This window comes from Lissotriton vulgaris, unplaced genomic scaffold, assembly GCF_964263255.1.
Source record: "Lissotriton vulgaris unplaced genomic scaffold, aLisVul1.2 SCAFFOLD_254, whole genome shotgun sequence".
NCBI lineage: Eukaryota > Metazoa > Chordata > Amphibia > Caudata > Salamandridae > Lissotriton > Lissotriton vulgaris.
Genome location: NW_028243099.1, coordinates 459081 through 484823, shown reverse-complemented (window position 1 = coordinate 484823; position 25743 = coordinate 459081). Strand labels below are relative to the sequence as shown.

Below are 25743 nucleotides of genomic sequence, written 5' to 3'. Positions count from 1 at the left end.
TTATGTCAAGCACCAGTTTTAGCGACACCATGTTACAGCAAACCGTTTACACTTTTTGTTACAGAACGTGACGGTACAGCATTGTCTGTCCTCACTCAAGATCAAGCAGGTTCACATAAGCCTTGCGCTTATTTTTCAAGCACATTGGATTCAGTAGCACAGGCACTCCCTGCATGCTTAAAGTCAGTAGCAGCAACAGCGTTAGCAATCAGACAAAGCGATTCAATTGTTCTAGGTCATCAGTTAACAGTACAAGTTCCACATTCTGTAGAGGTTCTGTTAAACAGAACCCAGACTCAACACTTGACTATAGCACGACTGACAGGTTACGAATTGACATTATTCCAGCCACACATAGAAATCAGACGCTGCAGTATCTTGAATCCAGCAACATTGTTACCTACAGTTATGACAGATCCAGCTCCACATGATTGTATAGAAATTATTAATGCAGTAACAAAGCCCAGACGAGATTTAACAGATGTTCCATTGACAAATCCAGACCTGACACTTTATGTGGATGGTTCATGCATGAGAACAAGTACAGGAGAGTTAGTGGCCGCGTATGCCGTGACCACTGAAACTGAAGTTAAAGAAACACATCGTATTGATACACTGTCTGCTCAAGCGGCAGAGCTCATCGCTCTGACCCGAGCCTGTATTATAGCAAAGAACAGAAATGTTAACATATACACAGATTCCCGTTATGCGTTCGGAGTCGTACACGATTTTGGTATGCTCTGGCAAGAACGAGGTTTTCTGACCTCTCATGGTACAAAGATACAGCATGGTCCTCTCATTCAAGAACTACTAGAAGCAATACATCTGCCTTCAGCCATTTCAGTCATGAAGTGTAAAGCACATACTAAAGCCACAGATTCTGTTTCCCAGGGTAATGACCTGGCAGATCAGACAGCAAAACATACAGCACTGACTCACACCCAGACAACTGATACGATAAAGACAACAGATCCGACAAACTGCATGACAGTCAGAGATCCCACACTAGATGTTATTGACATTCAGACACATGCTACTGCAGACGAAATAAAGAAATGGACCGAACTAGGAGGGATCCAGACAGATCAAGGTTGGATGACGGGAAAATCTACATGGTTTCTCCCTGACTCTATGGTTCCAGTCATGATAAATACAGCACATAGTCCTGCCCACCTGGGAGAGAAAGCCATGCTAGACAGTTTGCAAAATCTCTGGTACAATAAACACTTACGAGCAGCCGCAAAACAGAAAGTGCGTACTTGCATGATCTGTTGTCAGTTCAATCCAGGTAAAAGCGTCCCTGTAGAGCAAGGTGGATTTCATCCTCCCGATCACCCTTTTGAAGTCCTCCAGATGGATTATATCCAGATGGACCGTTGTCGAGGATTTAAATATGTTCTCGTAATTGTCTGTGCTCTGTCCCGCTGGACCGAAGCATACCCAGTCCCAGATTACACTGCTCCGACCACTGCCAAACAGTTGGTTCGTGAATTTTTCCCACGGTACGGCTTGCCTCGTGTTGTGTACTCAGATAACGGTCAGCCATTCTCGTCTGCCCTAATGAAAGAAGTTTCCTTGTTATTAGGATACCAGTGGAAGTTCCATTGTGTCCGACATCCAGAAGCCGCAGGCCTTGTTGAAAGGCATAATCAGACATTAAAGATTCGCCTTGCCAAAATATGTCAGGAAAAAGGGGTCGACTGGATAGTCGCCCTGCCGGTGGCACTATTCTATATGAGAATGGTCGCCCATTCGAGATCAGGGCTATCTCCGTACGAAGTGGTCTTTGGTAGACCACCGAATATGTGGGGGACGCCCATTCCTAAAAAGATAACCGATGTTGATTCTAATATGTTGACAGATTACCTTGCCTCCTTGATGTCTGCACTCCAATCATGTCGTTCACAGGTTGCCGCAGCCTTCCCTGACAACACCGATGTAAAGGAGCATGACGTCCGCCCCGGAGATGTTGTTTTAGTCCGCAACTTCGACAGGAAAAGTCCGTTGGAGCCCCGCTGGAAATCTCCGAAGACCGTTCTACTTACAACAAGGACCGCCGTCAAGCTGGAAGGAAGAAAGGGGTGGGTCCACCTAAGCCATATCAAACCATTCCCAGGACTGAAACCGGAACAAGACACACCCACCCCCACCAAAGACTGTGATCCCAAAGACTTTTCCGAACCCAAACGAGAAAAAACTCCTCAAGAACAATATCGTATGAAGTTACGATCTAGCAAGTCAGACAGTTTAATTGTTTAAGTCCTCCCCTAGGTGAATCGGTTAAATAGTTTCTGACATGTATCCCCTAGATCGAGTTAGAGAGAGAGAAGAAAAGAAAAGAACATATTGCAAATCACTTCGTAGTCACTGCATAGTGACACTAATAATTATGTTTATTCTAAGTATATTAACAATTGTTGCTAGCCTCTTGTTACCTATATACTATCCTATTTTCAAGCGTGAACAATCTGCTTACAATGTCTCTGCTGAACACACTTTTAGTGAGTTACCTCCTCATGAGCTTTCCTACAGACTTGCGCTGCGCAACAATACATTCATTAGTATGTTACATCATTCTCATCAAACTAACAATGCTACAAATTGCTGGATATGTGGCCGACTCCCTCCCTACCAGAATTACAAGGGAGCGCTGCCTCTCTTTCCGTATCCGTTCACTCACAATGGCTCCTGCGGAGCATGGTTTAAGATAATTAATTCTTTAGATCCCGATATTGCTGTTTTCGATGGGGGTTGGGTTTGGGGAAACCTGAACTTGGTCCTACTAGACGTCTGTTACCCGGATAAGGAGGGACTGCCCATTAGAATAGGAACCGATCTAGAAAATGAAGTATATGGATTAGGTAATTATACAATTAGCCTTATGATTCTTACTGTCGAATCCGAAGCCGCACCAGTTCTACCCATTATGTCAGTACTGCCAGTCACTGGTGAATTATGTATCAAGAAGAAAGGTTCAGTACACTTAGGTCATAGTAAATGTACTGCTGTGGTCGAATTCAGTGATGATGGAAAGTCATCTTTCAAAGCTATCAGTCATTCTTACTTTGTGTGTGGTCATACCGCATACATTCGTCTACCTCCAGATTGGGATGGTACCTGTTACATTGCATTCCTTCTGCCACCCGTTTTTCTAGCTCCTTCTGATTACCATAGAAATAGCAACCTAGTAAAGAATAGACCCAGAAGAGATGCCCCCCTTGTCGACTACACAGAAACGGCATGGGAACAGTACACTGATTTTAATAAAGGATTCTTTTTCTTTTTAGGTCCTGTCCAGAATAGTAAGCTAATACGCAGATTAACTAGAACACTTGAAGCCGTAGTAAATGAAACTACCTCCGCCTTAGGTAACTTAACAGAAGAGCAGTCCGCTATGCGGGTTGTTGTCCTTCAGAATCGTCTTGTAATTGACGTCATCTTGGCAGATAGAGGTGGAGCCTGTAAGGTCATCGGGTCAAGCTGCTGTGTTTTCATTCCACAGAATGCACCATCTGTATATCAAGCTATCACCCGTCTTCATAAAATTGCAAATCAGATACATCAGAATCCAGGCACCTGGACTTGGTCCGGTTGGTTCTGGACAACGTTAACAGCTTGGGGATGGAAGATCCTATCCTTCCTAGGCATTGGCCTAGTCCTAGTATTCAGTTGCTGCCTGTGCCTACAGTGTGGGCCAGCGATTTGTGGACTGTGTGCCACCTCTTGTATTGAACACTCCAGTTTTCTCTCAAAACGTAAACGAAAGAAAGAAGAACAAATGATGTTACAAGAACAGACTGATCGATTCATGAGGATCGATATTTCTTGAAGGGTCCGTAGGGAACAAGGAGGGAATGAGGAAAATTAAATTTTGGTCATGATGTGTTCCCTAGCGCGTACCCCACCGACTCCATGTACCAGCTTAAAGTGCATGTAACTTCCCTCCTGTGCCAGCTATGAAGACGCAAATACATTTGCGTCCACCGTCAACTTGTCCTCTTTCAGATGCACCATGAATGGATTATATAGTCCGTTCCTAAGTATGCTATGCCAACGTCTTTTTGTAGTACCCTTTTTCTCTTTTTCCTGCTCTAGCCAGAGTAGGCCCTGAATTCCTGCCATCTGAACCTCTTTTGTGGCTCCTGGCTCTGCCCAGGCTACCTCTGTGCTCGTGAACTCTGTCCTACTTTTCAGCGCGGCCCCTCGCGCTCAGCTCAAGCCTGCTTTCTGCCAAGACTGACTATAACCTTCGAGTTATCTGTTCCGCTCCCAGAGAATACATTCCTGCCTACTAGATCCTGTAAACATCCTTTCCAGCTGCAGAGCCAAGAGGGCCGACCTGTCTTAATGCAAGTAATTCATAGCCTCCGTTGCCATGCTTCCATGGAAGGCCCCGTGCCCCCACGCTTCACATGTAGACACTCAGGCGCTCATACACGCATCCACAGTTAGCATAGAATAGCCTCTACCCTAGAGACCTTTCCGCCCAGATAGTATAGTTCCTAAACATCAGATATCAGATATGATAGAAGTACAAGTTGATCTGACATGCCAGACTTCTGTCTCTTTCCGTCAGTGTAAATGTCAAGACCCCTGCACCCCGTCAGTCACACGTCACGCAGCTGCGCGCGCATCCAAGCTTCCGATTTCTGCTGACATTGCAACATTCTGTTAGCACCACCCCTTGGTGCCACCCACTTGCGTCACCTATCAGTGACGTTTTCTAGCACACACCTCTAGTTCACGCCTAGTTTACGCCTCTTGATGATGTATTGGTACCACGTGTATACTGTTATCTTGTCTTCTCTCAGCTGTTACGCCTCTTACATTGATTCCCATGTATAAATCAAGTATATAAGCTATGTATTGATAATAAACTGCAGCGCGCTCATCTATCCCTTCTGACACCCCTGTGGTGGTCAGAACATGATATCCTGATTCCTTTATGAGGAATAAAACCCTTAGAAACTCTAACACCACGGACTCTGTTTTCTTTCCTTCCGATTGAGTTATTATTGATTAAGTACTTACCTGCATAGAAATTAAGAGAGTAAATTAATTATTTACGTCAAACAGACACTTTGAAACAGGGCCCCAAATTCCAAGCGTCCCTTATCTCACTAGGCCGTAAAACTTCGACCAGCATTGGCAATTTAATTTAACGAGACTTTTGACTCTTGGCTCGCACGTGCAGATCAAAGCTATCCCCCTATCTCTGTGAGCCCACTAAATTATATGCAGTGGACTGCGCTCTTGCGAACCCTCATCTCGTTAGGTTAAAATAACATATGAACACACCACTCTATAATTCTACAAACTCTTCTATACGGTATAGCTTTTAACACACATATATATGGAATAAGCAAATCATTGATTATAATCGAATCCATGTTACATGAAAGATGAAATGTTATACTCTCGTTCTTACACAATGCTATGTGGTCTGTACGTTTCTTCAATTTGCATTTCATCTCTTTCTCCGTTTAATAATTGCATACATGAATTCTGTTTAGCACATTCTACTGTTCTTAAGCATTTTCACACATTTCTATATTAGCCCAACCTATATACGGGCCTTTCTAATTCTAATGCACACTCTAGAGTAAATACGGATACATTTTCTTACTTATTAAGTTACATGTGCTAACTTTACGCTACAGGCTTGTAAATATGATACAGACATACTTTTCATTCAAATTGCGCTCTCTCATCTGGATTGATGAAAGGAGTAATGGTGATCAGCTGACTCGTCCAAGGATAACCGCCTCAAGGACACCTCTCACAAATAATTGGGATGCTGACACCAGGATGGAGGGTTAAGCACCCTGAGGCCACAGTTCTAGCTACAGTTCTAGCACACAATACCCTGCACTGTTAGAAAATGTGAGCAGATGCTAAGAATGAATAAAAGGAGATACCACTAACACCTCAGACTATAACCTCCCCTGGCAAATGAGAAGTGGAGTACTCGCTCTCCACATAGTGGAGGACTCGGCCCTTCCGGTCAACAGACCCAGGTTCTCTAGATGCCCCTCTCTGTTTGGGTGTCACTTGCAGATGGGACTTTCACCTGCATACAAACCTCTCAGTGTGATTTCAGCAGGGATGGATCTGTTGCCACCAAGATGACTTCTCAAAGATCACTGTGTAGATAGAACAACAACCAGTCAGGCAAGAGTTATCATCCGCGGTCCTGATGATGGTGGTGGAGGAGAGGTGGGCAGTCCTACTTTGGTGATCCCTTGCATGTACTGTGCAGGAGAGAATGCCCAATGCCCTCTATCGGACATGACGTCCAGGAGGATGCTGTGAGGGGGCCTGGAAAGGAGGGCAGGGGAGAGTCAGTCAACCACTTGGGTGGGACAACTCTTGCTCCAGCTCAACAGGTCCTTTTTAGGTGGGTCCGACTACGACTAAAAGCTCAGTGGACCTGGAGACAAATGTGCTTGAATTAACCACGGGAGGCGAGTAACAGTCTATCACTGAGCACCTCCAGCAACAAAGCAGTTACTGCTTCATAGGAATAGCAATGAAAGGTGTTAAAAAGAAATACTTTGTTTTATAAAAACACAAACTCAGAAAAAAATGTAAAAATGGTTATTTGTACAGTAAGGCTTTACAAAAATGCTGAAACCAAATTATTTTGCATCAATGTAAAGGAAACAAACACAAATCCATGAGCAAATATTAACTGCTCGGTGTTGATGGTAAGTAACATGGTAAAACAATGTGAAAAAAATGCATACTACAAGTTCCAGCCATGCCTTCCCTCTGATATTATTGGAAAATAATGCAGTCAGCTAAAGATGTTAAAAGAGACCATGGAAAAACGTTCAATATTGTGCCCTACCTACTGAGTACTGCAAACGCTCTTTATATGTGTGTTGAATGGGTGAAAAGTGTTTTTTACTATTAATGCTCTTGTATAACAAACACAGCAGGAGCCAATTGTATCTTCTCTCAGTAAGATATAGAATCTGGAAGAATATGGGGCCAGATGTATCAAAGGGTTTTGCCCATTCTGTGTCTATGGGGAAATGTGTTGATACATATGACCCATGGTGCCTAGAATCACACAGTTCATTACAGGGTGAAGTTTCCCACTTGCCTCCCATTCCTAATAACGTTGTAAACAATGTAAACACACTGTCTGGAGTATGCATGCTAGAGTACAGGTTGCGAATCTATCTGGAGACATTCACCCCAATACAGTAATCCCATGGAAACTGCCATGCATACTACAGCGATTGTGTTTACAAAGACTGCCGTTTAAATGTACCTTATCTGTTGTGCCAGAGTGATCTTCTTGAGCAGTTCAACGCCTTTGCTGGTGCACATGAATAATTATAGCCCCATCTTTTTATTCACCAATGTAATCAGAAAAAGTAGGATGGGCTGTATATTACTCACAACCATGTATTTTACTTAATTGGTTTTGACAGGTGGCCACGCACCTTTGGTCCGTGGGTCTATATTGGAATCCGTACGTATAGGCTTTTAATTTGTCCTTTCAATGTTTTGATAAGGACGGTGTATTTCTACGATTTATAAGATAACTGTTAGAACTGGGGGGTCTCTAGTTGGCAGACGTAGGTACCACTGTCCAAATAGGGACCCTTGCTTCTAGTCAGGGTAAGGAGGAAACCCTCAGAGATAACCCCTGCTCACCCTCTAGGTAGCTTGACACGAGCAGTCAAGGCTAATCAGAAGACAATGTGTAAAGTATTTGTACCAACACTCACAGTAACACAGTGAAAAGACCATACACTGACTCCACAGCGACGAGATAACTTTTCTGTAGCAAAGTCTTTAAAGCTTGGTTTCCAGCTTCCCCACTCAGGGACAACTTCCAGAGGCACCACACATGGGCCACACACTCCAGGAAGGACAGAACTCTCTCAGTAGAGCTCAGGGGAAGTTGGGGGTGAAGTCCATTTGTTCCTGGGACTTCAAAACAGGGAGCCAGCTCTTCTCAGGCCCTTGAAGATTCATTCAAGCAAGGGGACACAGCACAAAGCAAAGTCCTTCCCCTCTCCTCTGCAGCAAAGCAACAGCAGGGCAATCCAGCATAGCAACAGGTGGACAATCTTCCTTCTTCAGTTTCAGCTTTATCCTTGGCAGAGGTTCCTTCTTGATTCCAGGATGATCTAATTTTCTGTTGTCAGGGGTCCTGTACTTATACCCCTAAAAGTCTTTGTTCTCTTTGTGCAAGTGGGCCCTGAGCCCGGTCTGAACCAGTTCTGGGTGTTTCTTGAGCACTTTGTTTTCCTGGCTTCTCCTTTCCTTTCAGAGTGAGGGGCAGGGTCGTCAGCCGCCCAGTAGGAGGTGGAGCCAGCATTGTGGAAGGCCGGCATAGCCCTATTCAGGCCCAGGTGCTATCTCCTCCCACCACTCAAGTTGCAAATGCAGTCATTCAGCCTAGGGCTGACGCAGCCAGCCTCCTGGGGAATCCCCAGCCCCTGTCACTCTCAAACCAGACAGTCAATACACAAACAGGCCAAGGCACACAGAAAGGTCAGACAAGAGAACAGCAACTTTCTAAAAGTGCTGTTCTCAAACACAGGATTTAAAAACAACCTTTCCTAAAAGATGTGTTATTAAATTCTGAGTTGAGGGATACCAGACTTTTATGTCCTATCTTGTTCCTATGGGAAGATATGCTGGTAGCCACTGTAGCCAGCATTCCCCATGTTAGCCTATGGAGCAAGATAGCCTTACAATAGTGAAAAACTAAAATGTCTGTAATTCAGTACCAGAGCATGTCACCTGCACAAGTACATGCTCTACCTTTCACATACACTGCACCCTGCCCAGGGGGGTACCTTGAGCCTTCCATAGGGGTGACTAATGTGCGCAAAAAGGGAAGGGTTAGGCCTTGTCAGTGGGGACACTGACCAGGAGGACATGGCAGTTCACAGACTGCACACAGGCACTGCGGTGGCAGGCCTGAGACACCATTTTGGGGCTACTCATGTGGGTGGCACAATCAGTGCTGCAGGCCCACTAGTAGCATTTGTCATCATCAGCCCTGGCACACCCAGTGCATTTACTAGGAACTTCTTGGTGATACAAATATGCCAATCATGTATATTAAATCATCATAACAATTTACACAGGGAGCACTTACACTCTGGCACTGATCAGCAGTGGCAGACTCTCCAAAGCATCTGAACCAGCAAAAACGAAATCCAGCACAGCATCAAAAATACAGGAGGTAGAGGCAAAAAGATAGGGGAAAACCACGCCAAAGATGCCAGGTCTAACAATAACTATAATTAAACCAAATCATAAGTGTATACAATGATGATTTAATTAAATCAAAAGTGTATAAAATGATAATATTTTGAATCAAGGCGTATAAAGTTATATGTTTGCGAATCAAGGTGTATAATAGGATTGGGATGGTGGGATCAGATTTTTCAAAGCTTACCAAGGGAGTGTCTTGTGTAGCACTGGATTAGGATCTGTTCAAGCTTAATCTTGGGTGTGCATCACCCAATATTGTGGGCAGGAATATTATCAAATTGTTGAAAAGAATGATAACAAGGTCATTGTCAAATTTGATTTTATGAAATGTAAAAGAGGAGCAGGGGAAGTTTTATTTTGACTCATTATCTACACCTCCCTTTCATTGAAACCAGCTTTACATAACATCAAAAATGCAGAGGAATTTAATTACAATTTTATCACGTAAAATTACAAATATTTTCTTGACCTTAGCAATTATAAAAATATAGAAAAATGCATATTCAGATGTAATAGTTGTACAATGAATGAGCCAGTTATAAAATACATGCTATTAGGCATAAAATACTACACAAAAATACTTGGTTACTTTAACTAGAGATAACAAGGATTTGCAATCCAATAGGTCTCGCATTAGTAAAAGTTTGAGCTTTTGGCATTGTAAATGAGATTGTTTTTTTTATTTTTTTTATTTGTATGTGCATTAACATATAAACAAAAATGCATACTCACAAAGACGCATGCAGAGTTGTATTTACAAAAACGCAAACACACACAGAAGCACAGACGCACATATAGAGACAGAGATATACACAGTGACCGACATGCACACACAGAGAAACAGATATGCACACATACAGACTCAGATATATAGAAGCACATGCACACACAAACACAGACGCACACACAGAGACAAACGCACCTACAACAGATGCACACACAGACGCCAAACAGAAATAGATGTACACACAAAAACAGGTACTCAGTCACCAAGAAAAAAAACAAACACACACCAAGACAGAAACACACACTTAGACAGAGAGCCAACACAAGACAAAGTTGCGCATACAGGAAAAAACACACACACATAGAAACAGACACACAGAGACAGAGATGCAGACACAGACATGCACACACAGAGACAGAAACACAAACAGAAACTGAGATGCACAAACGGAGATAAACTTAGACACAGACGCACAGACAGAGATGCACATAAAACAGGCATATAGTAAATTCAGGCACAAAGATGCATATACAGAGACAAAAACAAATATAAAGACAGGCTTGAACAAACAGAGTTGCACATAAAGAGATGCATATACAGAGACGCTCATAGAGAGAAAGACATGCAGAGATAAAAAAGTAAAGACCGAGTCGCACATATAGAATCGAGCTGTACACACAAAGACAGTGATACACATATAGAGACAAAAATGTACACACAGAGACAGAAACACAGACAGAGATGAACATATAGAAACTACAGAGACAGAAGTACATACACATAAATGCACACACAAAGGCAAAGATGCATACTCACAGCAAGACACAGAGGCCTGAGGCATATATACACACAAACGCACACACAAACAAAGACACGTACTCAAACAGAGACACACCAAAAACTGAGACACAGAGACACACAGACACGCACAGAAACAGAGAGACACACAAAAATACAAACACACAAAAACAGATAAGAGAAATGAGTAAAACAAAGAAGATGGTACAACTACTTTCACACTGAGCAAGCTGAGGGGGTTTTAAGCTTTTTACTGTATACTTTTACCGTCGCTTTAGAGTTATCATATTTACAACTATAAGCTAAAATATACAGATTTCTACACTAAGTAGTGTGTCTATTTGTGTGTTAGACACATGCGGAAGAGGCTAAACAAAGTAATATAAAAGTTATCTAAACACTAGTGCCTAGAAAATGTGCAAATGTATGTACACTATACATTTATGCTATATATAATGTTGTACATAATAATGTGTGCATGCAACCTAAACTAGCCCAAATGGGAGAAATGCTGCAGTGCGCTAAAACATTCGGACTGACAGCAAGCTGTCCACAGCATGTGTCTGCAGGGCTTCAGTCCCCATTGATCAGAAGCAGCTCTCATCATCGGCAAAGTTTGAGACCCCAATTTGGAGTATAGCGTTCCTGTTAAAAGGGTGGAACAGCACATAGAAAAGTACCCCAGCCTTCGTGAAAAGTGCTATTATTAATACTTCCCCATAGTGAAACACAATATGAAAAATGGCACTTAAAAATATAGCACCATGGCGAGAAATGCAAATACTGTAGAAACACCTCAGAATATTGTGTGTAGAGTATAGTTAAACGTGAGAGCACTCAATGTCTGGTATTAGTTGCCATTTAAATAAAATTGGCAAACTCGACTTTATCACGATTGACGTTTAACCCCTTCGCAGCGGGGGTAATTCCCCCGCTGTGCCTGGGGGCGGGGGGAGTGCACAGCGCCTCGGTGCTCATGATGAGCTCAGCTCGTCATGAGGCACAGTGCTTGTGTGCTCATGACGAGCTGAGCGCGTCACTGCCACACCCGTTTTCGTGGAACATTCAGCACAGCAGGGGAATTATCCCTGTGTGTGAGCGTTCCACGGCTCATGACGAACTCAGCTCGTCATGAGCACACGAGCACCGTGCCTAAGGAGTTAAGAAAATCCATCCTGATTTGAGTAATTAATAGACCGTGAAAATTGTATTAAATGCCCGTGGCAGGGAGCTGCACACCTATCTTTGCAGCGCTTTTGTACATCTTGTATAATTCAAATGCCACTCTCCGAGACACTTTTCGCAAATCGCCAATTTTTGGGTTGTTTTAAGTAAGAAATTGCTTAATCTTTTCACTTTTGACTTTTTAGCAGCGAGGCAGCTACCAAATGCTGGGCATTCATCCTCGGTCTCTTAAGCAGGGAAGAGCAGCCAGAGGCTCGCCCAGGCGAGTAGAACTGACAGCTCTATGTTTACCTCCGTGTGTGCCTTACTCCATGCACACCATGAGAGAGCAAAGTCACCTCCCACTGCGTGGTAAAAGTCAGGCCGCTCTGCTCATCATATGATCTGGTAGAAGAGTTAGAAGGTTCCGGGGAACACCAGGTCGTCGCTGGCTATAGCCCAGCACCTGCTGAACGCCACCAGCCCAGGCATACTTGGAGTGCAGGTAGGCTGTCTGCGCTACACTGGGGATCGACGGCCTGCTCCACTCTCACAGGCGCCGTGGGGCACACGGGTCGTCTGAAGGAGCCGTCTCCAGGGCCGCTCTGCCCCCACTGTGGACGATGAGCACTTCCCGGCGCTGACAGGCCCGCTCCCCCGGCCGCCTCATCCTGCAGGGTCGGCCCACAGTCACGAGCCGTGGCCTCGATTTCTGGTGTGAAGCAACATCCCCGGCCCAGCGCTTCCTCAATTTACTGACTGCGACGCCGGGGCCGGATGTGAGGAGGCGCCCCCAAGTGGCGTGCCAGGAAGCATTTATGGCCTGTCACGTTTACAGTAACTAGTGGTGCGCGCGCACCACAGAGGAGCAGGGGGAGGGAGCGCGGCAGCAGCAGCGAGGCGAACGCGTGCTGCTGCGCGTGCTAGCCACCAGTGGGAATGGGAGAGGCAAAGGCAGGACATGCGTCCTCCTTTGCCCAATTGCATGCTGTATTATTTTTTAAAAAGCACGCGTAAGCAAATAACAGCCGGAGAAAGCAAAACCACACGTACATGCGTGTGGTTAGCTTTCTAAAGCCCATACAAGAGGTCTCGCGCTGCACGTGTGGTTGCAACGCTAGGCGCTAGACCTAAAAATGAGGTACATACGAAAACCAAGAAATGACAGCTTATTTTGTTACCCAGCATAAATACAGTTCTCAATAATACATTGAGTGCAGCAATGAAAACAAAATGCCCATTACGTTAATTTGATTAGAAAACAAATAGTATACAAACAAAGCAATCTCTTGAAGGACATTCTTTTCTTTTTTTTGGGCAAGAGTGCTCTGTGGGAGGTTAATCAGTTATGAGTTTTGTCAGGGTAACTCAGGGGGTCATGAGCAAATGTGTTTTTTGAGGGTCGTGGAAAAACGATGCAGGGGAACGGATATCAAAAGGTTGTCAGCATAGTTTTTCACATTTTCTAAGCAGATTTGAAGCCCATCAATGCCCCAGCACAGATTATGGAAGGTTTAGTTCCTCTAGACTCTGCAAGAAGGCGTCCCAATCGATAGGCACTTTCTTATTAGCAAAGATGTGTGTTTGTGTTGCTTCCCTGACCAAGCTGAGCAGGTTAGAGCCATATATGGCATTACCCAGTAGCGGCCGGCATAGGTAAGAGTGGTGAGGCAGGGTGGTGTGAGGGTCGGGTAAATCATACAACATGAGAAGTAAAATTAAATAAAAAATAAAAACACACTTACCTTGCGCTCGCCGCATTGTCAAGTTGTTTTATTGCTAAGTTTTTTTACAAGTTTACATTTCTCTTTAAGTACTCTAATTTGCTAACAACTCAAAGGGACATAGCCCTTCAAGGTATTTAGGGCTATCTCAGAGATAGTGGCTACTAAATGTTCATAAGCTACACTCTGTAGAACTTTTCTTTGTTGGGGTGACTACGAGACCAGCAGTCTTAAAAGAGTTGGATTTCGTAGTTCCATGGTGGACATGTCCATCTGGTGATGTGGCTGTAAAGTGGTCTGGAACTTTTTCTTTCAACTTCTTTTTATACCCGGGTAGATCTTTTTGGGACAATAGCCTATAGGAAGATCCGGGGAAAATGCCTGGCCATACTCTATAATCCTCAGGCGTGTCAGCATTTAAATCTTAAAAAAAGGTACTAATAGTGTCTTAGTGTGGCAACCTCAAAAGCTTCTCTAAGGAAATTAGAGTATCCAGTGAATATCTGTCTGGCTAGAGCCGTTATTATAAGTTTGTCGCTAGAGTTTTATAAAAGAACCATATAGTTGGAGTTCAGGTCAATGGTTTCAGAGCTCCGTCCTTTGCGGAAAATATTCTGGATAATATATACAATGTTGAGATTCTTATGGTGTACATACTGAGGAAAAGCTTTTTCTATATTATTGCTGTCACAAGCAGAAGTCATCAAATCATCTATAATCAACATATTAACGTTAAAGGTTGAAAATAAATTGTGCAACAAAACTCCTTGGTGTCTTCAGACATGTAGGGTCAGTAAAAGTGAGGGACAAGCCTGTTCCAAGTTTTGCTTTGCCCAAGATGTCCTACAAGGGGAATGTCATGTGCCAGGACCCCCAGAATTTCTGAGGTATGCCCAACCTCCTGGTGGCACCAGGCTTGTGGTCTCTACTCTCAGACCCACAGACATTCCATATCTCCTCAGCAGAAGCTTGTTGCCTGAGCTGATCAAGAGAGAGGCAGGTTTTCTGCTCCAGACTCAAGTCTGCCCTGGCAGGTCCCTCAGCCCCAAGAACTCTTCTGTGTCAAGCCCAAGTTCCCCTGGGACAGTTACATAACAGGGTATGAGGTCATCTCACTCAGGAAACTGATCCTCAATGGGAGTCTGGGAGATGGATAAGTCCTTACCCTTCCCGCTCCTTCTCTTGGGAGCTGGCTGGTCCATTCTTTCAGGATCCATAGCTCCCTCTGTGCTTACATGTTTGGTCTGAGTCTTAGTAACAGCATAGGCACTAGGTGAGATTCCCATAATCTCTGCATGTGTCCTAAACTCCACTTCAGACCAGGCTGAAGTTTCAAAATCATTGTCCAACAGACAGTCCACAGGTAGGTCTGGGGAAACCACAACTCTTTTAGGGTCAGTTACCCCTCCCCAGCTGGGATTCACAACTGCCAAGCAATGATCTGTCCTGACATTGCTAGCATTGGTGAATTTGTACACTGGTCCAAGTAGGATCTGGTAAGGGGACACTACTTTTTCTGTCAACATAGTGACGCTGGCTCCTGTGTCCCTGTAAGCTACAGCTTCCTGACCATTAATGGACGGCTGCTGTCTGTACTTGCCCAAGTTAGTGGTGGTTACTAGTAAGGTGGCATGTTTCATGCCACCACCACAAGCTAAAACAACCCGAGTGGCGGTCCTGACTACGCCAGAACCCACTTCAGAACCCAAGGTTAACCCTACTAATCACTTGGGGGCACTACCACTACTTGTACTGGTGCTAGTATTGTTCAGAGGTTAAACCAACCCCATCTATGAGGGCACTCTTCAGGACTGAGTAATTATCTGCATCATCCTCCCTAAAAGTGAGAAGTTTGTCTCTACCGTTGTTAGCAAAGGAGAGCCACAGAATAGCTGCCCACTGCCCATGAGGGACCTTCTGAACTTTAAAGGCCATCTCCAAAGCAGGGATCCATGTATGGATGTCTGCCCCTCCTGATAGGGAGGGACTATCCTGCTCAGGTACCTAGTATCAAAGGAATGTTCCCTGGCCCTAGGTTGGCTAGTGCTGCCACCAGGGGACTCTAGTCCCAAATTCTTCCTAGCCCGCTGAACTCCCAGGGACTCCTTATTAAGGGCCAACTGCTTCTTCTTGAGGTTGGCTCTCCAAGCTTGAGTAGGTGGTACTCCCTTCCCAAGGAGTCCTGCTCTGGCTAAAGATGGAGGTCCCTATGGAATGGTTAGAGGATGTAATATTGACAGAGGAGGACCTGGAGCTCCCATGGAGTCTGTGCACCCCCTCATGGGGAGGAAAGGGGGACCTACCTCTAGGGACTGCATCTGTACTATCTGCACTATTCCCATGGGGATTAGAGTTCACCAGTGAGGGCTCTTCAGCCTCCTTCTGGTCAGGTTCCGAATTGTGGTCACTGGGGTTAGCCACCGCTGTCTCTTTTTCTTGGGCCTCACGCACCCCAGAGTTACCCTGCTCTTCTGGCTTCTCGGGATTCTGGAGGTCATACTAAAGGAGCATCTCAAAGAGCTGCTCTGTGTTAGGGTTATTACCTGTCTTTATCTTCCTATATTGCCTTGACTATTGTAATGCGCTTTTGATCTTGGCGAATGAGTCGTCTCTGCAGCGTTTGCAGGTGGTTCAAACTACCGATGCACGCCTTGTTCGGAACGCCCCTCCTAGGACTCCATCCCTTCCACTTCTCCGCCGACTCCACTGGCTTCCAGTACACCAGTGGGAGCAGTTTAAGATATGTTGTACAGTGTATAAGAGTCTTTATAATAATGGCCCCTCTTACCTTGCCGAAAAACTCACCAGATACTTCCCCATTAGAACCCTCCGCTCTGGCACCAAATCCCTTCTCAAGGTACCCCGGATTAAGAGAACAAGGTTAGGAGGGAAAGCCTTTTCTCACCTTGCTCCATCTTACTGGAATAAGCTTCCCATATAACTTCGACAATGTCCAGATTACCTTTGCTTTAGAAAGCTTCTTAAAACCTTTCTTTTCTAGCCTGTGGTCTTTCAGCTTAACCTGCTGTGTCCTTTGCACTGAGATACCCCTCCGGGGTCGATAAAACCTATAAATAAATAAATGAATAAATAAATAAATATATGCAGCTATGGTCCTGGGTTCCTCGAACTTGAGATCACTGTACCAAGAGGGTTGAGACCCACTGACCTCCTCAACTAAAGGCACTGTAAATAGGTTTAGTGTGGTGTTTCATATACCTTCCATAGTGAAAATTAAACTTCCAAAGATTGGAGAAAGGGTTGTGCTAGACCCTTAACTACCAAGCCAAAAAGTTCAGTAGAACTTACTAAATTTCAAAAGTATTTATATGCGCCTAATAGAGATGATTTTTCATTTGAGAAACACTTAAATGGTAAAACATTGCAGGCTTAAATCCAAACCACTGCTTACCAATGTAGGAGCCTGGCTTAGTATATGGTACACACTTATGTAAGGGATACACCTTGCACTAATCCAGGCAACTCTTATAGTTGTTTTAGTGGTCTTTGATACCCATAGAAAGCTCTCAAAGTGGTGCCTGTGGAGAGCAGTCTTCAAGCTTGTCTTGAAGGAGTGTAAGCAGATTGTTTTGCCAGTTAAACTTAGGATGTAAGTTATATATAAAAATACTTCTATTTATTACACAACACTCACTAACACACTGATATATCTCCTACCTGGAGATATCAACACAAATACAAAATAATACTTCAAATGCAATAAAGTAAGTAGCACAATATACAGTAGTCGTCAGGGGGAGACCAAACCATATTCTAAGAAAGTGGAATGCGAACTGAAGAAGAGGACGTGGCTTAGACCAGAAGATCCAATGGAGCCGGGTACACAAGAACCCACCCAAGGCAAGTACCCAGGAGCCCCACAGAGGCTGTGTGCAGAATGGGAACACAGCCACGTGCCCAGTGGAAGTCAATAGAGAAGTTGTGGTTGGCGTTTTGTAGAAGGACCCTTCCCAAAGTACCCCGAAGAATTCCCTTGGAGGAAGGCAGGTTGGCGAGCCACCCCACCCGTGGATACCACAGAGACTTGGTTACCTACACCAGGGAAGCCAGGTGCATAGGAGTGATGAGACGTCGGAAACCTCTGTAGACAACAATGAAATACTTGAAGAAAAATGCCTCTGGAGAAGAAGGGGAAGTAGTCTGATGGAATCCAGGGGTGGATTCTGGAAGTGAAGTACCTGCAAGCAGAGGTGATAGAGTCTATGCCACTCAGGAGTGACCAGGAGGCACAGAAGAGCAATTTCCACAGATGTTAGACGGTTCAGAAGAGTTGACAGTGACCTTGTTGCTGCAATTATGAGCACCAGGTGATGCGAGGAAGACTAAGTGTCATGCACCAGCTGTCCAACGTCGGGTGCCGGTGACTAGGTGGTCGTTTTCCCTAGGGAGCACCATTAAGCCTTGGTAGCTGCAACTGGCATGGAGAACTGAGATGGAGCAACGTTGGAACTTGCAAGGTCCATAGGATTCACTAACAACAGGAGAGTCAGAGCAGGCCTCTGGCAAGCAGGGAAACCCACTGGAGCAGGAGAAGACCCTCAGGAGGACTCACAGGCACAGGAGTCGCAAGTGAACCCCGAGCACCTCACCAAGAAACGAAGGCCCACGGTGCAGAGGATGCAGTAAAGACGCTGAGCTTAGAGAGAAGAGATGCTGGAGACTGGGAGACTGGAACTTCTTATAGTGCCAAGATCTCTGGAGTGCTGAGCCAACAAGCCTTGGCAATGGCAAGTCGATACAGAGCACAGGGGTTTGGGTCCAACTGTTCCGACAAGGGACACTGGCCTTAAAATTGCAGAGAGGACAAGTCAGGCCTTGAGGGTGTGGCAGTACCAAGGATTGGGTTGCTGGGCCTCTTAAAGTCCTCAGGAAGATAGGAGGAGCAGACCGGTCAGCTTCATTGCGGTGCTTGCAGATGCATAGGAGAGACTCATTCACTCCAAGGGAGATTTCTTTGGGTGGCCTTGATACCCACAGGTCTGTTGAAAAACCTGGAAGAAGCACTGACACAGATGATGAAGAAGACTTGAAGAACAGTGAGACCATGATCAGCAGGAGCCTTCCTTGGTGCAGCCTCGGTTCCAGAATAAGTCGAACGAAGTCCAAGTGTCCAGAAGGTCAAAGTACAACATAGTTTCAGGCTTGAGTCTTTTCCCATGACGCAACTAAGAACTCACGCACAGGTGAGCCCTTAAGTACCCTAGGGAAAGGGTTGGAACTACTTCAGGATCCCTCCCAGAGGAGCGGCTGGAGAGAGGGGAGGATACTTCCATGTCCTTTGACCAGTTTCGTGCCAGACAACATCCTGTGATTCTGGGCTTTCAGTGACTTTCAGCCATACTGATCAGCAGATGTGCTGCTAGACAACATGTATAACAGACATTCACATTGACAAGGCCAATAGTTTGGGCATTGCTAAGATCTATTGGCTTTGCCACTGCTTGTTCAGTGTTGAAGAAAACTTGCTGAACAAATGTGGAAGTGATAGTGACAAACAGTTGAGCTTTGAAGTGAAGTGAGGATGTGGCGTAAGGGCCAGAGCTGAAGTCAGGAGAACTGGGGAACCGGGTTCGAATCTCGGCGTCGGCTGAACAATTTGTGATTCTGAGCAAATCTCTTACACTTCCCATTGCCTACGACAATGACTATGTCATTGTGTAATGTAACTGGTGATGTCTTAAAGCTCTCCAATACCATCAGCTTGTGTTAGCTCTATGGGAAGATGTAGGACGGAACAAGCGCTCCAATACCATTTAATCCTGAAATAAAAATAAACAAGTGCTGTTGGTGTTTTAACAACTTTTTCAGAAATGCATTTGTTTATGTACACGCACATGCATTTTGTGGTGTGTGTATGTGTACAAGGGAGACGGCCTGAAAACACAAACAAAGAAACAACATAGCTCCACAAACCTGTAGTAGTGTAAGGAGGCATGTACTTGGTCTACAATCCAATACAAAACAGTCTGCCCTGCTCCAATCTGCCCACTCCTGTCCAAAACAATCTGCCCCACTCCAATCCAACATAATCTGCCCCACTCCAATCCAACATAATCTGCCCCCACTCCAATCCAACATGATCTGCCCCACTCCAATACAAAACAATCTGCCCCACTCCAATTCAATCCACCTCACCCCAATCACATCTACTTCACTCCAATCCAATCCACACACTCCAATTCAATCCACCCCACAACAATCCAGCCAAATTCAGTCTACCCCACTCCAATCAACCCCAATCCAATCCACCTCAATTCAATCAACCCCACCCAAATCCAGTTTAATCCTTCTCAATCCAATCCACCCCACTACAATCCAAACTACTCCACTCCAATTTGCCCCATTCCAAACAATCTACACCACTCCAATCCAAAACAGCCTACCCACTCCAATCTGCCTCACTCAAATCCACAACAATCTGCCTCACTCTAAGCCGCCCTACTACAATCTGCCCCACTCCAATCCAAAACAATTTTCCCATTCGAATCCGCCCACTACAATCTGCCCCACTCCAATCCAAATCAATCTGCCCACTTCAATGTGCCCCACTCCAATCCAACTCACCACCAACCAATACAAACCCAAATCCAATCTACCCCAATCCAATTTAATCCACCTCACCCCAATCCAATTCAGACCACTTCCCCCAATACACTCCACTCCAAAACAATCTGCCCCACTCCAATCTGCCCAAACCTATCTGGCCCACACCAATCTGCCACATAACAATCTGCCCCAATCCAACCAAATCTGCCCCACTCCATTCCAACACAATCTGCTCATTCCAATCCAAAACAATCTGCCCCACTCCAAAACTATCTGCCCCACTCCAACCCAACACAATCTGCCCCATTACAATCCAAAACAGTCTGCCCCACTCCAATCCAAAACAATCTGCCCCACTCAATACAAAACAAAATGCCCAATTTACATCCAAAACAATCTGACTGGCTCCAATCTGCACCAACCCAATACAAAACAATTTGCCCACTCCAATCCACCCCAATCCAATCCTCCTCACCCAATCACATCTACTTCACTCCAATCTAATCCACCAATCCAGTCAAATTCAATCTACCCCACTCCAATCCACCCCAATCCAATCAACCCCACCCCATTCCAGTTTTCCTCACCCCCTCAATTCCATCCAATTTAATCCACCCCACTGCAATCCAAACTACTCCACTCCAATTCATGCCACTACTCCAATTCACCCCACTCCATCCCACGCCAGTCCACCCAACTAGTCCAATCCACCCCACTCCATTCCACACCACCACAATCCAACTCACCCACTTCACTGAAGCCCAATCCACTCCACTCTACTCCAGTCCACCCTAATCCATCCCACCCCATTTCAGTCCATCCCACTCAATCCAATCCTTCCAGCCCTCCGCACTCCAGTCCAATTAACACCACTACAAACCAATCCATCCCATTCCAATCCAATCCCCCCCTTTAGTCCAGTCAGATCCACCCCCTCCACTCCAAACCACCCTTCTCTATCCCAGTTCAACCCAACCCACCCCACTCCTCTTCACTCCTATCCATCCCAATCCAATCCACCTCACCCCATATGAATCCACTCCAATCCAATTCACCCCATCCGGTCCACCCACTCCAATCCACACGCCTACCTCAATCCACTCCACTCTCTTCCATCCCTTTCCAATCCACTTTACACCACTCCAATTTACGCTACTGCACTCTACGACACCACTCTACAACAATGCATTCTTTATGACACGCTCTGCCACTGTAGCCCTGAACTATACTCAACTCTACAACACTGTACTCCCCCCATTCCAATATACTCCAATACTCTAGGACATTTCACAGCACTAACTTTTAGCAATGTAGAACAGCAGCCACACTGGTGTACAACATGGCAAAACTACATTGCGAAAGCCAATAGCTCTTGTATAGGCGACAGCCGCGGTCCGTGCAGGTAACAGTGGTGGGGCCGCGTTTGGTGGGATTTCGAAGGACGATGCTGAGAGAAAAGCAATTATTTATTTAACTTTTCCCCAGCATTGTTCCTCGAAATCCCCTCCAACGTGGCTCCACCGCTGTAACCAGCCTGCAAGGACTGCGACTGATAGGGGAGACCTTTTAGTTTGCCAATGCTTGTTGTTAAATAGCAACCAATAGTGAAGGGTTAGTGCTGCCCTGAAGGGCCTCTGTCTGAAAGTGGGGGGCAAGAAGAAACAGGGTTTTTCATCATAGTGCTTGCTGCATTAAAAGAAATGTAAATGTACGCAAGTGGTTAATCCGCAAATCTAAAGAGTCCTTGGGAGCAAGTGTAGGCCTTTGAGCTTCATTGTGACAAAAACAATATTATTTTTGGGGGTAATGTAAAGGTGTTCCCAGCTGTGTTCCGAAATGCGTCAATCTGATAGAAACGTTCATGCCTTGCGAGTAGGTAGAGTTTGAGCATTATTAAATATGTTTTTACATCACTTCTTTTATCTGAAACAATCTCTGCACATGTTTCCTATCTTATACCGAGTAACACTGTTTTAAAATAATAATCTACTTATTCACAGTGCTTACCCTTGCAGGCTGGGGCCTCGCAGCACTAAGAATACACACCATTATTCCGATCTGCGCCAACCAGGATTCAGTACTAGGACAGTTTGATGCATTTATTTCAACTGCTACCATTGTACTAATAATGGCCGCCGAGCAAAAGACTCCCCCAACATGTGCATTGTAACATCTGCGGATGCCACCTGACCTGCAGCCGTCTCGTGTTTGGTCACGCTAATAATGTGACAACATATCACCGGGACTTCCACATGAAACCTTTCGGAAACATGCCCAGTACAGAGAGTATCCTGATTTCTCAGAGTATAGCGCTTCTACTACCCGAGTGTGAGGTCGGCACGTGATTGCGCCCGCTGGCAGGTGCCCAGATGTGACCCATCGCACTCGTGTGCCCAGCAGCCCAATCCTGTAGCGTCTCTGGCTGTACGACTGCCCACGCTGCCCGGGATTCACAGGGGAGTGGGTGGAGGAACTGCCTCGGTTCCGGGAGGGAGAGCTTCTTTGCCCCGCCCATCCAACCCTCGGACCCACTGACCCCGCCCCTGTCACTAGCCCAGGCACTAACTCAGGCCACGCCCTCTACGTGCTCATACCCATACGGCACCGCCCCTCGAACTTTGCCCACACCGCCTACCCATACCACCTGCTTTTGCAACTCCTCCAAGCTCCTGTGGCCCCGCCCCTGTGCCCTGACTCCGCCCTCTTTCCTAGTGCCATATACACCCGTCTTGGCTTGTACCTTGTACTCTGCTTTGGAATCAGTGTGCGCTGCACAATGGCCGCTCTCAAGAGGGGTGCGGTTGTCTTTGATCTGGGCGGGGTGCTGATGCTGCGCCCCGTGTTGCCTGCGATCCCACAGAGCGAGGAGCAGGCCCTGAGCCACTTCAGGTAAGGTCTGGAGTGAATTAATGCAACATGCCAAAGGATTAATGCAACAAGCATTTGCAATGCAATAGGTCTCGCATTTGCTAGAGTTTGAGCTATTGGCATTATAAATGACAATACCTTTTATTAATGTGTTTTGCAAACCTGCAAGCAGTGAGTAAGCACACACTTTTAACTTCTAATCATTGCTTATGCGAAGCAAGGCTGGCAGTAACTGCACCTCTTTTACTGCCAGCCTTGCTTCTTGTAAGCAAGGATTGTAAGTACAAAGTGCGTGTTTACGCACCGCTTGCAGGTTTTCAAAACATAAATAAAAGGCATTGTCATTTGCAATGAAAACGGCTCAAACTCTTGTAAATGTGAGACCTATTGCATTGCAAATGTTTGTTATCCTATTGTAGGCAGTCCTCTGTACATTGCAAACATACTTAACTCTGCCCATAAATAAAACAACTACATTCCCAAAACATTTCAATAGCCAAAGGTTAACCCCCATTCCTTTTCAGTTATTGTTAAGTGACTCCTTCATGATTCTCTGTAGGTACAACAGAAGAGGGTGGCTTCCCCTACGTTAGGAGGACGTAAAGAGCAACGTTTTACCACCCACTCTTTTACTCAGGGCATAGGGGACTATTTGTAGGCGTTGATGCTTAGAAGGAAGCGTTCTGATGGGGTCTTGAGGTTTTCTTTTCCCCTCAGTAAAGAACTGAAACAGCTTGGCATGTCACACACTGTCCCTCAAAATGTTCTTTGTACCACAAAAGAGCCAAATTAGGAATCTACACACATGAATCATGCCTCTCTATGTCTGAAACAAGGCGTGCTGCTGTAGCCACTCTGATGGCGCAAACCTGGCGAGCAGGTTCTTGAGTGAACCCAAGCAGAGAGCACTGCCATAACTGAGTCTTGACCCTCGGAGTAGGGTGACCAGGCATCCCGGAATTGCCCGGACGCAGTTTTTCACTTGCTGTTTGGGCAGATTTCAGGAAATTTAGCTCCTGTCCCGGTTTTTAGGGGTGACTGAAAACTGTGGGATGTGTTTTTTATGTTTTACCAAGTAGGGACAGTTAGCAGTTGTTTCAAGAAAGCAATTTAATTAACAGGCAAGCTTCTGGGTTTAAAAATTAAATTGTATGTATGTTCTGGCTGCCTGTTCTATAATTCTTTGCTGTGGAGCTCTGTTATTCTGTGCACTCACTTTAAATGAAACAGTTGCCCTTCTTCTATATCCATGAAATGTCCCTGTTTTTGGCTTTAAATATTCTGGTCACCCTACCTCGGAGGGAGTTGATTGGCCTATAGGGCAGTCAGGCAGTGCCCGGTGGGCTGGTCTGACTCTGACAGATTAGTGTATGGGCTGGGATTTCGGCTCTTTGTGTGCTGTTTTATGATCTGGTCCGGTTTTGACTGTTGAATTCTCTTAAATTACCATTAACATTGCCTGTAGCAATCACACATGCATGCAGCCTCCCATGCCTTGCAAAACACTTATCCAGCGTGTGTTTACAAGTTCAAAACTGCACCGATTTGGAGATGGGTACACTTCTTCACATATCTGATTAGCTAGTGGGGGCCAATTTGAATTTGGTGCCTGGGCCAATTTTCTGCCCCAGTCCGGCCCTGCCCTCACACACAAAAACGGCTCTCTCACATACAGCCAAGGTATGCTCACCCATTCTGCATTTTAAGGCTACTTAAGCAAGATGATTGCAGTATCTTCCATGTGGTGTGCTGGGCCTGGAAGCCACGAGAATAACGTGCCAGGCTTAGAAAGGATTCAGAAATTGGGTGGTGATGAACAGAGTGTCTGAATTGAGCAGACCACTCTTACCCAGTCCAAAGATCAGGGCTTGATCCATCACCGTTATTTATCTTACTGCCCCATCCCAGCTCAGAACCTGGCTATATGCAAATCAGTCGGTCCCTGGCCCAGTGCATCATGGGAACAGGGCAGACTAAACTACCAGGCCAATTCTTCACCAGAAAGGAGACAAGCTACCGGGGACCGGTTTCTGGCATTTCAGCCGTCTTCGGCCCGGCTTGCTTGAATCCTGATGGAGCAGTGAGAAAGGGACTCATGTCTGAGTATACCCTGCCACACCTATAGTGGCCAAAAACGATTCAGAAAAGGGGGTGGTGATGAACAGAGTGTCTGAATTGAGCAGACCACTCTTACCCAGTCCAAAGATCAGGGCTTGATCCATCACCGTTATTTATCTCACTGCCCCATCCCAGCTCAGAACCTGGCTATATGCAAATCAGTCTGTCCCTGGCCCAGTGCATCATGGGAACAGGGCAGACTAAACTACCAAGCCAATTCTTCACCAGAAAGGAGACAAGCTACCGGGGACCGGTTTCTGGCATTTCAGCCGTCTTCGGCCCGGCTTGCTTGAATCCTGATGGAGCAGTGAGAAAGGGACTCATGTCTGAGTATACCCTGCCACACCTATAGTGGCCAAAAACGATTCAGAAAAGGGGGTGGTGATGAACAGAGTGTCTGAATTGAGCAGACCACTCTTACCCAGTCCAAAGATCAGGGCTTGATCCATCACCGTTATTTATCTCACTGCCCCATCCCAGCTCAGAACCTGGCTATATGCAAATCAGTCTGTCCCTGGCCCAGTGCATCAT

The 25743-nt window shown here is 45.6% G+C and overlaps 1 protein-coding gene across 1 annotated transcript in view; it reads left to right on the top strand.

The window, feature by feature from the left end:
• Positions 1-22976: 22976 nt before the first annotated feature.
• Positions 22977-25743, top strand: part of EPHX2 (epoxide hydrolase 2) — a gene marked incomplete at its 3' end in the record, with an annotated part of 433424 nt that continues 430657 nt past the window's right edge. Inside the window, exon 1 of the mRNA XM_086948495.1 lies at positions 22977-23115. Within this exon, the coding sequence (XP_086804621.1) occupies positions 23003-23115 (113 nt within the window). The remainder of the gene's footprint in view (positions 23116-25743) is intronic.